General features: G+C 41.0%; 2 protein-coding genes across 3 annotated transcripts; one reads left to right on the top strand and one right to left on the bottom strand.

Moving 5' to 3' along the window:
* Positions 1-686: 686 nt before the first annotated feature.
* On the top strand, positions 687-6813 carry LOC112574740 (dimethylaniline monooxygenase [N-oxide-forming] 5-like). The gene is made up of 8 exons (XM_025255973.1): positions 687-811; positions 2547-2984; positions 3628-3866; positions 4551-4714; positions 4997-5183; positions 5448-5657; positions 5913-6078; positions 6448-6813. The coding sequence occupies exons 2-8, from the start codon at positions 2600-2602 to the stop codon at positions 6699-6701; spliced, it is 1605 nt and encodes a 534-aa protein (XP_025111758.1). The 5' UTR covers positions 687-811; positions 2547-2599; the 3' UTR covers positions 6702-6813.
* A 3162-nt stretch (positions 6814-9975) lies between these two features.
* On the bottom strand, positions 9976-14841 carry LOC112575306 (dimethylaniline monooxygenase [N-oxide-forming] 5-like). 2 transcript variants are annotated; one of them, XM_025257066.1, is made up of 6 exons: positions 14420-14841; positions 13451-13689; positions 12537-12881; positions 12114-12323; positions 11707-11872; positions 9976-11401 (listed from the first exon to the last, which is right to left on the bottom strand). In XM_025257066.1, exons 1-6 carry the CDS (start codon positions 14802-14804, stop codon positions 11145-11147), a joined length of 1602 nt encoding a protein of 533 aa, XP_025112851.1. In that variant the 5' UTR covers positions 14805-14841; the 3' UTR covers positions 9976-11144. The 2 variants fall into 2 exon arrangements, with proteins under 2 accessions (XP_025112851.1, XP_025112852.1); XM_025257067.1 differs by having other exon boundaries at positions 14355-14484.
* Positions 14842-14922: the final 81 nt, after the last annotated feature.

Here is a 14922-nt window from a genome sequence, read left to right as displayed (position 1 = left end):
GGCATTTTTTATTTATATTTTATTAAGTTTATTACATTATTTATTAAGTTAATTAAATTTTACTTTATTTACATTTTATTACATAAACATGCATCAAAGGCGTTCGGGAATATTCGAAAGTGAGATTTGAAAGAGTATGGTGGAACGGTGACTGCGACGAAATCGACGACATGCGCGTTGGAATTTTCACTTTTGTCCTGATTTACTTCTGTGGACAGGTGGGCCGCAAGCTCGATATTCATTTGCGACAACTTGGCTACAGCACTTCGGGGTGTAGCTTCCGAAGCAAAGATTGCATTCAAACCTCACCTCATGTCGGCCATCTTGAAGCTCTGTCTTCCGGTTGCACCGGGACCGCTAGCTTTCGCTAACCGCTAGATTCGCTAGACTAGCTTCACTCGATTCCCTACGTGCTAGGCAACACACCCCGGGTACTGCCAGCGCAGTGTGACACAGAGAACTTTCCCAGTCGACCCAGAAACGGTAACGGGTGGATGGGTGAGTACTGCCCTCACAAAAGAGCTGGCCTGGAGAAAAGATGGTTCTCTAATACGTCACTTCCTGAAGAACCGAACATAATCAGGGAACGACCTTAGCCTTGATAAATGTCAGCTGTATGTTTTGGTGAAGAAGCCTGTTGACAAAACAAGTGTGGCCTACTTATTCTTTATCGTGACCTAAAAGAAACGGCGTCCAATGATAAGTTTTCAATGGTTGCCCGCTGTTGGCCGCCTGTATAAAGCGTGAAGACCTCGATACACAGGACTGTTGAGAACAAACATCTTACTCCGCAGACTCTCATCACACGAAGGTAAGTAACAGATGTTTATTAGCAGACCACACACACACAAACAGCTGCTCACGAAACAAAATAAACTAGCAGTTTACACTTGTGTTTCAGAAGATTAACCATTTACAGAAATTCCTTTTCGACGGAGGCCTACCATTGTCCAGGCAATGCAGCTGTTGGGTCAAGAACGAGTTAATGTTAATCAGTATAGGCTGTGTAAACAGTGTTCCGTTGGTGGAAAAGATGTATTCACATTACTCAAGCCCTCACCACCAAACCACCCATCTGAACATTACCAAGTTGACAGGCGAGTTACACAGAAACTTCACCGCTACACGAGGAGAATCGAACATTGGACAAATCGACTTTGTTGGTGTTTCTCGAAGGAAATCAAATTTTCCTGGACATTGTTTCACAACACACACACCATCTATCTCCTCCCCTCCACACACATACAACATACACACTGCCCTGGTCAGTGCAAATGAACCATACATTACTTCGTTGAGCTTTCGTAACATCAGTACCAGCACGAGCAGGTATAAAATCGAGTTCATCCTCAGGTCAGCTCTGAGAACGTGAGACATAAACAAAGATCATTGGCAGGTCGAGACAACCTCATTTGAAGGAATCAAGATTAGAGAAGCTTCGAGCCACCATAGTCATCTTGTGTACTATATATATATAGTCACATTGTGTACTTTTAAGTCCTAGGACAGGAACGCTAGCCTCTGGTAGTGGTTTACATACATGCGATTATCAGCTGAAACAAACAACGGGCTTGAAAATCTGCTCTACTCTCACTCCTCAATTCTTGCACTTTTATTTTTTATTCGATTTGTTTGCTGACGCTTATTTTTATTAAATTGTTGATTGTCGGTTTGTTTGTAGTCTTTTTTTTTTTTTTTTTTTTTTTACTTGAGTGAAGGAAGATGGCAGCGAGACGACTTGGTTCGCTGGTTTTTAAAAGCTTGAAAAGTCTGCCCCAGTTCCTACTATTAAAAATTTCGTGCACCTTTGCACTGCGACTTTCGGTCCTGAATGTAGGTCCACAGTAAAAGGTTAATTAATTCACAGCTGCCACCGTCAGAGGTCGCTGATCCGCCCGAGGCGATGGACTATTCCAGCCAATCCCCAGGGATTAACAGTATACATACATTTAATTTATTTAAAATAGAAAAAGTGACAACCACACACACGCAACACAGCACCAAGACAGATCACAACACCAATGTACATCTGAAATGCGTCACCAAAACCAATGAGCCTACATCGTCACCCTTTAGCATCTCACATTACTTATTCAAGTAGATGACGGAATACAAGTTCGTGACTAGACTGGCAAGTCACTAGCCGGGTCAAGCCAGGTCGTTTTCCCGCCCCGCCGACGACCTCGGACGCTGAGCTTTTTTTTTTTTTTTTTTGTTTTTTGATTTGTTTTGTTTTGTTGGTTTTCTTTTTTTGTTGTTGTTAAACGTTCCAGTGAGTGGAACAACAGAAACCCTCGGGAACTTGACGAACCTCGCGCGAAGCAAAATCTTGTTTATAATCATTATCTTGAGAAATAAAACTATGAAACCTTTGTACTACGCTGTACTGAACAAGGCTTCAAGACTTGGAAGAAGTTGGTATAATAGGGGCAGACAAAGTTACCTAAGACACCACAATAATCGGGATACCGTCAAGTGACAGTTTTCAAATAATTCCTTATTACTAAAATTAATTTATGAATGATTATTGTATCATTACTGTGTAGGACGCTACAGCTGACACTATTGAGATCTCGTAGCGGGTCGCTGATCTTCCAGCATGGCGAAGCGGGTGGCAGTGATCGGTGGCGGGTGTAGTGGACTAGCGGCCATCAAGTGCTGCCTGGATGAAGGGTTGGAACCCGTGTGTTTCGAGCGTAGCGACGAGCTGGGCGGCCTGTGGCACTACACGGAGCAGGTGACGGACGGCCAAGCCTGCGTCATGAGGTCAACGGTCATCAACACCAGCAAGGAGATGATGTGCTACAGCGACTACCCCATCCCCAAGGAGTACCCTAACTTCATGCACAACACCTACGTGTGGCAGTACTTCCAGGACTACGCCAAACACTTCGGCCTGACTGACTACATTCGCTACAACATGGAGGTGGTGAGCGTCAAGCGAGCCCCTGACTTCCTGGAGTCTGGACGCTGGCTCATTGACAGTAAGTTACAAACTCCTCTTTCCTCTTGTTGTTGTTGTTGTTGTTGTTGTTGCTGTTGGATAGTCAGAGAGTCAGTGCCTCTAACGTCTACACGCCAACGACCTCTACCCTTTCCGCAGTGTCAATTAGATAACACGGTCGTTGATGATGTCACAATCTAAGTTGGTAATTATGAGATGACCTGGATGTTCTCACAGTGCGCAGATGTGTAGCACGCCGAGGCCATCTTGTTTACAGTGAAAGGAACCAGCGGTTGAGACGAGTTCACGTGTGCTAGGACATGTATATGTCTTGAATTTAATAACATAGTCAATTGTCGATGACTCGCGGTGGGGAGGACATGTTGTGATGCAGCTTAGTGGGTGCGGCAAATAAAGATATCTCGATCTTCTTCTTTCTCTCTCTCACACGCACGCATGCACGCGCACTCAGTCTGGGCACTCACTCAAATGACGATGTCCACGTCTGTTCGGCGAAGTGTACGCATCTTCATCTTGAATCAGCTTAGTATTTTATTTATTCTTTAATGTGTCAATACATTGCGTGCATATTTAATTACTTTCAAAGTAGACAACCTTTCAAGGAGTTTGTGCCATTCAAGAAACAGCGGTTTATTCAGGGTGTTCACTGTCACGTGTTGCAGCGCGAGATCACAAGACCGGCGACACGAGCCGCGAGACGTTTGACGCTGTGATGGTGTGCACGGGCCACCACGCGGACAAGAACGTGCCGCACTTCGCCGGCCTGAGCGACTTCCAGGGCAAGGTACAGCACTCCCACGACTACCGCACTGCCCAGGGGCTGGAGGACAAGCGGGTTGTGGTGGTGGGCTTTGGCAACTCCGGTGTGGACCTGGCGGTGGAGCTCAGCAAAGTGTCCAAGGTAAAAATAACACGTGGACGTCGCCATGGTAAACATTGCAAATCGATGTCAGTAGAATAAAATCGACATAAAAAACAAAACAAAACACTAGTGGTGCTCAGTAGCTGTTCTTATTTCGGAATTCGTCTCAGGGCACTCTCTCTTTGTGACACCTGTTCGAAGGACTGGCCATCGGAGGTTTTCTCCGGGTGTTCCAGTCTCCTCCCCTTCGTCTCCCATATCCCCTATTAGAAAATGTCATCACAAGCCACGATTCTTATTCATCCATTTTATGTAATAATATGTAAACCACACATAATCACTATTCTCATTCATCCATCTCTAGATAATACAAAATTCTTTCCAGTAGATCAAAATACAGCAGGCGTAATTCAGAGGCCGCGGCGGTAAACGTTTAACAAGCACAATATCCTCTTAGCGCTCGTCATAACATTCTATATTATTCTGTTAGTAACCGAGAGCTTGAGAATACTTTTTAAAAATCTTTTGTACCTGCCATTGGTAGTACAGCTCTGCTCTTCCTATATATAAGCATCTAACACCTCACATTTGGTCCAGACATAGTCAATAAGGGAAACATCCTATTTGTTGCCTAGAAACACAGCAGCAGATTACTGATTGAATGTCTTCGATTTAAAGTATGCTTCATGTGTTGCCACCTTTTTGTGCTTTGATATTTTTCAGCAAGTGTACTTGAGTACCCGACGGGGCGGATGGTTATTCCACAGGGTCAACGAAGGAAATGGTCTGCCATCCGATCTTTTATTCAGCAGCCGTTTAGTTTCTGTGATACGAAGCTTTCTTCCATTGTGGTTGGTGCAGCAACTCCTTAAGGCAAAACTCAACAGGTGTGTTGGCACTTTTGTTTTCATCTACCTTAGTTTGTTAATTGAGGCAAGTGAAAAGAGGGGGAAATTAGTCAATTATAAAAAAAAACTGAATGGAAAAAATGAGTTTTAAACCTAAACTAAATTCTTGAAATATAGAGAATAGGTGATGAATAAAGACGAGAATAGTTGTCGAACAAAGAAAACAAATAAGGACTGAAGAAAAGGAACAGGTGATGAGTAACGTGTACGAAACCAATGAAGAGACGACAGGGATCGATGGCATACTCGTCTCTGTCGCAGGAAATTTGACCACTACCTGTATCGTCTGGCACCGGAAGATCCTCCTCTTTCACAACACCCTGTAATTAACGATGACCTGCCGAATGCCATCATCACCGGGCGAGTGAAGGTGATGGCTGACGTCAAGAAATTCACTTCACATGGAGTGGAGTTTGTGGACGAGAGTGCCGTGGACAACATAGACGCAGTATGTACAAGTTAATAAATTGACTGATCACGACAATATAGGACTGTGGACAAAGGACTTACAAACGATATAACTGTGGTACAAATGGTACAAAAATATAAATACCCGAGGGGTACCGTCGAGTGCAACACACGCTACATTTTTTTGTTTTTGTTTTTGTTTTGTCATGCAATACAAATATACTGTTATTTATGAGGTGGATTTTTTGACCCAGTAAATTCTCGTCACACAAACACACGTTGATGTTATTTGCCTCGTGCACAGGTTCTGCTGGCCACGGGTTACATCTTCGGTTTCCCGTTCGTGGAGAAGGAGGTGATCGACGTCCAGCAGAACCGTATTCGGCTCTACCAGTTCTGCTTCCCACCCGACCTGCAGCACAACACCATCGCCTTCATTGGCTGCTTCCAGCCTCTGGGCGCCATCATGCCAGCCGCTGAACTCCAGTGTCGACTGGCGGCCAGAGTCTTTAAGGCAAGACCTGACATTTCTCATGGACTGCTGGCTGTGATCACGTGATCTAGTTTAAAGTTGTCAACTGGTTATCAGAGTGGTTAACTGGCTGCTAGAATGTTTCAGTGACATTTTTGTTTTGCAGGTTAAAGCAAATTAGCGATTAACTGATAATGATGACAGACGCACATAACATGATAATCACTGTACACGTAAGCGCACAGACACACACAGCTCGACCTTTTCTGACTCGTGTTGTTGTGGGTGGCGGAGCAGGGCGAGGCACAGTTGCCGTCGCGGTCCGAGATGTGGGAGGACATCAGGAAGAAGGAGTCAGAGGTGGCACAACGCTACGTGCACACTCAGCGCCACACCATCCAGGTGGACTGGGTGCCCTTCATGGACGAGCTGGCAAATCTCATCGGCTGCAAGCCGCAGATTGGTGAGTATGGCAGCACGTCCGTGACTTAACTTACTGCTGGTGATGTGTCATATTAATACGTAGTAGAGAACATCAGTTACTAACAATTGTTCATGTTCTGCAAAATTATAAGATTCGCTGTCCATGTGAATTATGACCCTCTCAAAATGACTCGGTCTATTGTGGACTGACCCAGGCCACAGCTCTAGTCTCGGCCAGTCTAAGAAGTCAAAGCAAGAGCACGTGCAATAGTCTGTCAACATTCTCCTTACCTACTTTTGTCTCCTCTTTCCACATGTTTCTTGTTCCTGTCTGACAGAAACATTTTCTTATGTACCTATGAACAGTTTCTTAATACATATTTACATTGTCTCTGAACTCTCTCCACAGGTTCCTTGTTGCTGTCTGACCCGAAACTAGCCTGGACCCTGTTGACGGGGCCCGTGACCCCCTACACATATCGTCTGCACGGTCCGGGGTCGTGGGCTGGAGCTCGGGAGGCTGTCCTTACCACCATGGACAGGGTTCGATTCCCGTTCAGCACTAAGCCCGTCCCTCGCCGCTTTGACGCCAACCTGAGACTGCTCGCTCACCTGTTAGCCATCGCTGTGGTTATCATCCTCATACTTTTTATTTTTCTCTAAAAGCACATGATAGAAAATGCTGATACAGGGCAATATTATATGAGATTATGGCTTGTACAACACAGGAGAAAACCGACACTTTCAAATCCGCTGTACAACATGTTTAACAACATGTTTAACAGTTAAGCTGCTCCATGTACACAGGATTTATTCTTTTTGCCTCTGATTATTAATGTTATTCACAGTGGTAGTTATACATTATCGTCAAAGATTAACTAGATATATTTGCAAATCGTTAATGAACCTTCTGAATTAGCAGGAATTTTTTTTTTTTTTGGGGGTATACTGACTGAAAAGTACGATTTAGAAAAGACAAATGTTCAAACATATTTTTTAAAGAAAATTTTTAATTTTTAAAATCCCTACCGCTAACTTTTCGTTTGTTGGAAATGTAACATGTTATGTTGTGATAAATTACCTAAACACCAATTAAGATACCTTTACATAACAAGGAAATGGTGGGAATAGGAGAAGGTGGTGGTGGGGACTTCATTGATTGTTGATAGGTTCACGCTCAATTCGATTCCTTCCAAAATATTTTCTAAGTCATCTGATCGGCAGTACGTTTTACCAGCTCATACATAAATCAAAAAGGCTCATTATAAATTTAAACCATCTCATTAATGCAAGAAACTTCGATAAATTTCCTTAATAACGCCAAAGTATTGTTGTGATTCTTGAATGTTCCCTTGGTCAATATGTATATATTCTTTACAAATCACGCATTCTTCTTATTATTATTATTTTCTATTTTTTCGTCACGAGTTTCATATTGCGGTTTTATCTTGAAAATAATGTCTAATGTTACTGTTTTATGGTGCTCTGCAGTACTTTATAATGTGTTACCTTTCCTGCTTCAGCTGGCAGTCTACCCTGAAATGGGGTGATGGCTATAGACAAAGAGAAAACTAAAGGCTTGAAATAAATACATAATACAAAAATGGTTTCGTGCTGTCGTGTGTTGCCATACATTATATCGCATATATCTACCGATATGTGCAAAAAACGCAAACCATTCAGGCTGGTCTTTAAAATACTTTGTAACTTCTAAAATTATTTCTTTCTAAGCTTTGTGTTTTGTTCACTAACTTTAACTGACGTCTCCATTGTGGAAGTACTTGAAATCAGAACTAGAGGAGATGTAGTCCCTGTCTCGTGCCGTGCGGCTGAGTGAAGGGAAAGATAAGTGCTATCATATATTCCTCTCATGTTTGTCTGGGGTCAAAAGATGAAAGATCGAGTAGTTTCCTCCAACTCACTCCGGCCTCCCCCGTCAACTTTCTCACTCATCTACCGCTCGCTTTTCTTCCATGTGTGTGTGCACCCGCGATTGCGGTGTGAATGTGTGATCGAGAGTGGGCGTGTGAACAACCCGCGCGTGCGTTATGTGTGTCTGTGAGTGGGCGAGTGTATACCTGTATATTATATACTATATTATAGTTTCACAAACCTCTCCGTTAAAAACAATAAATTTAAAATACAGCGCGTCCATTTTACCGGCTGCGTCCACTGACCGTGATGGCTCATCAAAACGTTGTAGGGGATGGTGACTTGTCAACAGTCATCATACCATCGAGAAGGACGGGTAAGTGAGGTACAGTGATACCTCGGTTCTCGAACATAATTCGTTCCGGGAGGACGGTCGAGAACCAAATTGTTCGAGAACCGAAGCAATGAAACCCATAGGAAATAATGGAAACTGGATTAATTCGTTCCAAGCCCCAGAAAATGCCTATTTACTGGCCTAATTTGTATATAATATGTAGAAAAACATGAGTCTCAACAAGAAATAAGAAATAAAAGTGTATTTATTAAAACAAAACCAAAAAAATGTACTGTACAGTTCAGTACAGTACAGTAAATTGTGTTTCATTTACTGTACCTGACCCAAACTTTATGGCAGGAGGGAATGAATGTGGAGGGAGGAGGGAAGGGGGATAGTTATTGTTTTGAAGGGGAGTCCTCTTCAATAAAAACAGAGGGTAACTGCTCTTCGGGTGTTTCTGTTCTCTGTATCTTTTGCTGAGGAGAATCAGAATCTTGCTCTGCAGTTGCTTGTCTGATTTCTTTACGGAAGAATTTGTCAATTGTTTGCTGTTTTTTTCTCCTTTGCAAAATTTTGCGGAAAGTGGACATAACATTGTCATTAAAAATGTTAACTGCTCTATTTGCTACCACTTTATCAGGGTGATGTTATTTAACAAAATTTGCGATTTCTGCCCATTTTGCACACATTTCATGACTCTCCACAAAAACGTGACTCTCTCACTCTCTGCACTCACAGTGATGACGCAAGCAAGGCGCGCTGGGCCGAATGAACGCCATTCGGCTCAACTCGGCTCATCTCGGACGTTCGGATGTTCGAGTTCCAAATATTTGTTCGGATTCCAAGACAAAATTTTCTCGAATTTCCTGGTCGAATACCGATTTGGTCGAAAGTCAAGGCGTTCGAGAACCGAGGTATCACTGTATTTGTGAACAAAACACAAAACTGGATGAGCGACAGATGGAGATTGTAAAACGGTTAATCTGACAGTTGCTGGTATTGGTCCACACTGTACTACTACATACCTTTAGAGCAATTTCTAGGAACTCACGTACCGTCTACGGTCCCTGACACGAAAGATCGAGTTCTCAGGTACCTATTATACCATGTGCACTGAGCGACACGCTGTTGGAGACGTGTACACAGAACCAGATTTTGACCCCTTCAGGTCACGGTGAATGTCCTTGCGAAACGTGGACTGAATATTGGAGAAAGAAGTGAGATAAGATACAGACTATCACTTGATGCAACACGCACACACACAAATTTGGAGTGGAGTAGGAAGAGGGATGGGATCAAACTCCATGCAGACAGTGAACGACGTTCACATTCTTGCCTCCTCAGTATATCTTTTTTTTGAGGGGGCACCTGCCCCCTAGTTCCTATGCTACTGGTAAGTGTTTCATTCACACTCTGGATCTCATTTACTTGTACAATATTTAGTAAAGGGCACAAACTAATTCTATCTGTAATGAATTACAAATTTATTTTCCAGCTTCATCAGTACAAATTACTATCTGTACAAAATATGCTAAAAGTGTCCTCTGACTTCCGTACTATCAACTGTAAAATAAAGTAAAAGATGTATGTAAATTATATTTTAATAATGTGTGTAAATAAAAATCCTTCATATTTATTTATATTGTATCACCGGCTATGGTTATTTCACAAATTTTTGGTTCTCTCCAAGAATGGCTTGCACCATTCTACTCCAAGAATGGCTTGCACCATTCTAAAAACTTTTACCCGTTTCTTATGATTAACAAATCCTAGTGAAGCACAATAGCTGCCTGATTCTTCAGGTTTTGATGAAGATAGCTACTGGAATGCCATCTGATCATAAAGAAACATGCCAGATCAACTGATAGTGACAAATATCCATTAGTTCTGGTTCAGGCAGACTTAAATATTTTGGTCACTTTACAAAGGAACACCACATGCTGATAATAGTGAATGATTTAGCAGAATACATAAACAAGTAAATCAGTCGTGCATCTGTAAAGATTTGTAATATGTAGCTAACTCTCCCTCTCTATATATAAATTTATAACAAATGAAAGTGTTCCAGGATACCTTCTCCTCATGACTTTTATGCAGAAAACAATAGGAATTGCCTTTCTCTACCACTTAAAAATCATCAACAGGTAGAATGACAAAAATATAAAAAATAAATGAAAACCAAAAATGGTGGGATATCATATCCATTTTAGAATATATATAATACTGAATAGTGATACATTTAAAATGCTTCCAAATGTTGGCATTATTACATGTTATTCACAGATATTTCCAAAGATCAGCTTTTTAAAAATGCATACAGAGTAAAGCAAAGTTCAACATGCAAAGCTGTATATATAAAAGGTGTATAAACATTAGTTTTATTAACATCACCTATAAATCATCAGCAATCATAATGCATAAACATTAAAACAAAATGTATGCAAATACTCTTCAATACATGTTAATTCAAAGTTTCACTCTTCAATAAGCTATAAATGAAGGTAGAAAATATTGGCATGAAAAAATTACTGAATAACATTCATAAATTCATTGCAATTTTTCAGTTAGTTTTGATATTTCCTAGACAATTTACTGGGCCCTGTTTGAAATAATTCATTCATTCACAAGTTAAAAAGTTTGGTAATCACTGAGGTATATTTACTGGACAGTGTGAAAAGAACCTGAGTCATCATTACAAAATCTCCACAATTACTGAGGTCATGTTAATTTTCCAGAAACACCAGTCAGTTTCCCCAGGAATATTTACAAAAGTTTTTGTCATGTTGAAAGTTATATTTTCATTAGTCTTTAAGATAAAGTTCTTTCAAAAAAACAAAACAAAAAAAAACAAACAAAAACAAATATATATGACTTTCAGTCAATGAGGAAGATCCACACTAAGCAAAAAGGAAACGCAAAAGAATCACCGCAGCAATGATGATTAGCAGCTTCAGGAGATGAGGAACTAGTGCACCTTTGCTTTCCTGTGGATTGCATCGTGTGGCCAGTGGAAACCTTACTCTGTCCATAGTAGTCATTATTGCATCACGCGCTCCTTCCCACCTACCAGAACCAGTCAGCCGGAATTGATATGGCGTGCAAGGACCAAAGAAGACGTGCATGGCCAGCTTAGGGTCTTTCTTAAAAATCTCAACTGGACAGAAAAATGTTTGAATATTTTTAACTGTACACCTTTCTACAGTGACATTGTTAACAGTTTGAAGACCTGAGGTAGCATCTCTCATTATCTGTATGGTGACATTGTAACAGTTTAATGGACCATAGTAACATCTTTCATTTATAATGAAATAATTATTTCTTTTGCCCTTTGCTCACGTTGACTTCATCCCAGAACCTCAGTAATTATGCAGTGATAATTAGGTAATGGGCACCTTAATGGTGTAACTAAAACAGAGAAACTTGAACCATCATAGAAAAGCAGTGGAAAAGGGAGCTTACCAATGTCTGGTTTGCAGCCTACTAATTCTGCAAGCTCATCCATAAAGGGGATGTATTCCACTTGAATTGTGTGCCGCTGGCTCTTAACATATTGTTTTGCCATGTGTGCTTCCTTGGCTCGAATATCTTCCCACATTTGTGCTCTAGACGGCAGTGTGACGTCTCCCTGTAAAGTATTCAACTTCAAAGTGTTTGAAAAGGAATATGAAAAACCAGAACCATGTTTATCTGACTCACAGCACCTGCCGAACATTTGCAAGGAAAAATATAGCCGAAAAGTAATTTGCACTGTGTATAAACTCCTTTTTCAAACTTTTCCCTCAAAATTTTAAGTATGTAAGAATATGGATAACAATCTATTGTAGTTTGATACAACAGTTTTGAGAGAGAATGGCTAAGGCTCTCACTTTAAACACACGAGTGGCTAGTCTGCACTGCAGCTCGGCAATGGGCATGATGGCACCAAGAGGCTGGATGCAACCAATCGTGGCTAGTGTTTTGTGCTCCAGGTCAGGAGGGAACATGTATTTGAAGAATGGCAGGCGGTTTTCCTTGACATCTACCACATCCTTCTCGATGAAAGGGAAGCCAAAGATGTAACCGGTGGCAAGGATAACCTGATGTATCAAAAGGCAACAAAGTGATTAGAACCAAAGACAGTGAAAATCTCATTATTCTAGAAACAGTCTTCTGTGCATCTAAAAAGTCTGACTGGTCAGTATGGTAAGTTGACCTGCATAAATCTTTAGACTTTAGTGCTCAACTCCCAATAAGGTGAGTTTAAAAAACAAAACAAAAACAAACTCAGTTATAATAAAGCTAATACAGACCACATCAATGTTATCTTCAAAAGTTCCATCCACAAACTCCACTCCATTGGATGTAAATTGCTTGACGTCTGTTTTGATCTTCACACTACCACATACAATGCGGTTAGCAAGGTCATCATTGACCATAGGATGTTGAGCAAGGGGAGGAAAATCTGCCTTTAAACCAAACATGGCATGATCAATCCGCTTGTTCAAAGTTGATGCAGCTAAATTGTTAAGAACTGATCTGGGTAAAAAGTGAACGAACTTGAAAATAAATCGGCGAATGTAAGCAATATCAACCGGCATGCCACCATTTGAGATTCTGCTCAAAATCCATGTCCCTCTTCGTGTGCTAAGAAATACCTGAAGAAAATTAATGTGTATATATTATGAATGTACATAACAAATTGTATTATTTAAATTCATCATTTAAAAAAAAGTCTGAAATGTGCAGAAACATTGCCGAAAATGTGATAGCAGGAGAAAACTGACCAGTGACATGTTAAATAGCAAAAAGGTGATCAGCATACTCCTTACAGTTCAATTAAGGTCACTGCTATAGTAAATGAAGTATGCCTAAGTGAAAATCTGGACAGCATATCTAATCAGTTTGCACTCTATTTACTAGTGAGCATTAAACTGAATAAAAATGCAGAACAGAAGAGAGAAACAATTAAAACCTATCCGAGATAATAAGAAACATGAAGACCAAATACTGATATCCAGATTTTTAAATATGGCAGCAACACAGAAACAACATCAAGGAGAAACTAAAAGCTAATATGTGAAAATTTCACAGATTTGAGTTTTATAAAACATTGTATCTCAGTTTGTGGCATTTTCAAATACTTTATTGGCTTTAAGTTTCAAGGTAACTAAATTACTTAGTCCCTATTGCACAGCATCTTTAGACAATACTGTCTCACACTTACTTGTCCAACCCGGCTTAGTTCAACAGCCATGTCACCACCAGAGTTTCCAATGCCAATAATAAGTATTCTCTTGCCCACAAATTCCCATGGTTCTCTGTAGTCATGGGAATGCAGAACCTTGCCTTTGAAGTCTGACAGTCCTGGGAAGGAGGGTTCATTCTTCTCAGCATGGTGGCCAGTGCAGACTAAAACAGCATCAAAACTCTCGCTCCATGTCTCTCCATTCTTGTGGTCAATTACTGAAAAATAGGGCTGCTGTTCAGAGACAGTAAGAAACAGTACAGGTATGTAGAAGACAATCATGAGAGGAGCTGAAAAGGGATGCAGAAGAAGAGGGAAACAAAAGAAGGAATACAAGCAGATACACTTCAAAAAGTCAACTGACCTCATTCTTCAACACAACTTAACTTAGATAATGGCAGAAAACAAAGATGGCAAGATTTAGTGGTATATTGTTTTTAGTTGTCACCACAGCCAATCACAATGATGATGATGAGTTAAGACTATCTCACAGAGGAGGCACTCAAGTCTCAAGTCATTGATATCAAGAGTGACTTTGTCAAAGCACATGACTTATTTGTCAAAGCACATGACTTCAGTTTGCTGCAGGAACAAGCACATTGTGACATTTTGTCCATCTAAACCCAGAGGCCTTTTATGAACTGCAGCAAGATCCTGCAAGCTCTCATTATCAACCACAATATGACAGGCAAAGACCTATTCCTATTAGCAACTGACTTTTGGTCCTGTGGGTGCCTAAGGCAAGATTTTGTAATGTATATATATATAAGTTGGTGAATATATTATGTAAACATATCGTTAGGAGCCTAATGCACCGCATACAAAAGTACCCCCCCATGACTTCAAGTTTATCTCAATACCTGTAAAAAATGTAAATGCTTACAAAAAAAGCTCTCATTAACATGCAATGAAAGACTCATATGCAAACTTCTCTCCTTAAAAGCATACATTCTATATTCCAACGTCCAGTTTTTGAGAAGTCCTCCGCCCGTTTCACCATCACCACCTCTTTGTTGTATTGGACGTAGTCTGTGAGACCGAAGTGCTTTGCGTAATCCTTGAAATACTGCCACACGTGCGAGTTGTGCATGAAGTTTGGGTAATGTTTAGGAATAGGATAGTCGCTGAAGCACATCATCTCTTTACTCGTGTTGATCACCGTAGACCTCATGACGCAGGCCTGTCCATCTTTTACGTGCATGGTGTATTTCCATAATCCTCCTATTTCATCTGTTCGCTCGAAACACACAGGTTCCAACCCTTCATCCAGACAACATTTTGTTGCTGTAAGCCCACTGCATCCACCACCAATCACTGCTATGCGTTTAGCCATTTTCCTTGCACGAAGGGAACACGGACTGAATGAAAGCCGATCTGAGGGCTCGACAAGGAAAGAGTGCAGCACAGTTCCACTTCGCACTAGCGAAAAATAGTATAAGAGCTGACCTTCG

This window comes from Pomacea canaliculata, linkage group LG11, assembly GCF_003073045.1.
Source record: "Pomacea canaliculata isolate SZHN2017 linkage group LG11, ASM307304v1, whole genome shotgun sequence".
NCBI classification, from domain to species: Eukaryota; Metazoa; Mollusca; class Gastropoda; order Architaenioglossa; family Ampullariidae; genus Pomacea; species Pomacea canaliculata.
This window is presented reverse-complemented; position numbering and strand designations above follow the sequence as displayed.

Bases quoted from the DNA above. Each gene is read 5' to 3' on its own strand.
- LOC112574740 (XM_025255973.1), top strand. From the start codon at position 2,600: ATGGCGAAGCGGGTGGCAGTGATCGGTGGCGGGTGTAGTGGACTAGCG. The intron at 5,184-5,447 runs GTATGTACAAGT...CCTCGTGCACAG, and splicing joins CCGTGGACAACATAGACGCA to GTTCTGCTGGCCACGGGTTA. The intron at 5,658-5,912 runs GCAAGACCTGAC...GTGGCGGAGCAG, and splicing joins TGGCGGCCAGAGTCTTTAAG to GGCGAGGCACAGTTGCCGTC.
- LOC112575306 (XM_025257066.1), bottom strand. From the start codon at position 14,804: ATGGCTAAACGCATAGCAGTGATTGGTGGTGGATGCAGTGGGCTTACA. The intron at 12,324-12,536 runs GTCTGTATTAGC...TTGATACATCAG, and splicing joins TTGAAGATAACATTGATGTG to GTTATCCTTGCCACCGGTTA. The intron at 11,402-11,706 runs GTAAGCTCCCTT...TTTTCTGTCCAG, and splicing joins AGGCTGCAAACCAGACATTG to TTGAGATTTTTAAGAAAGAC.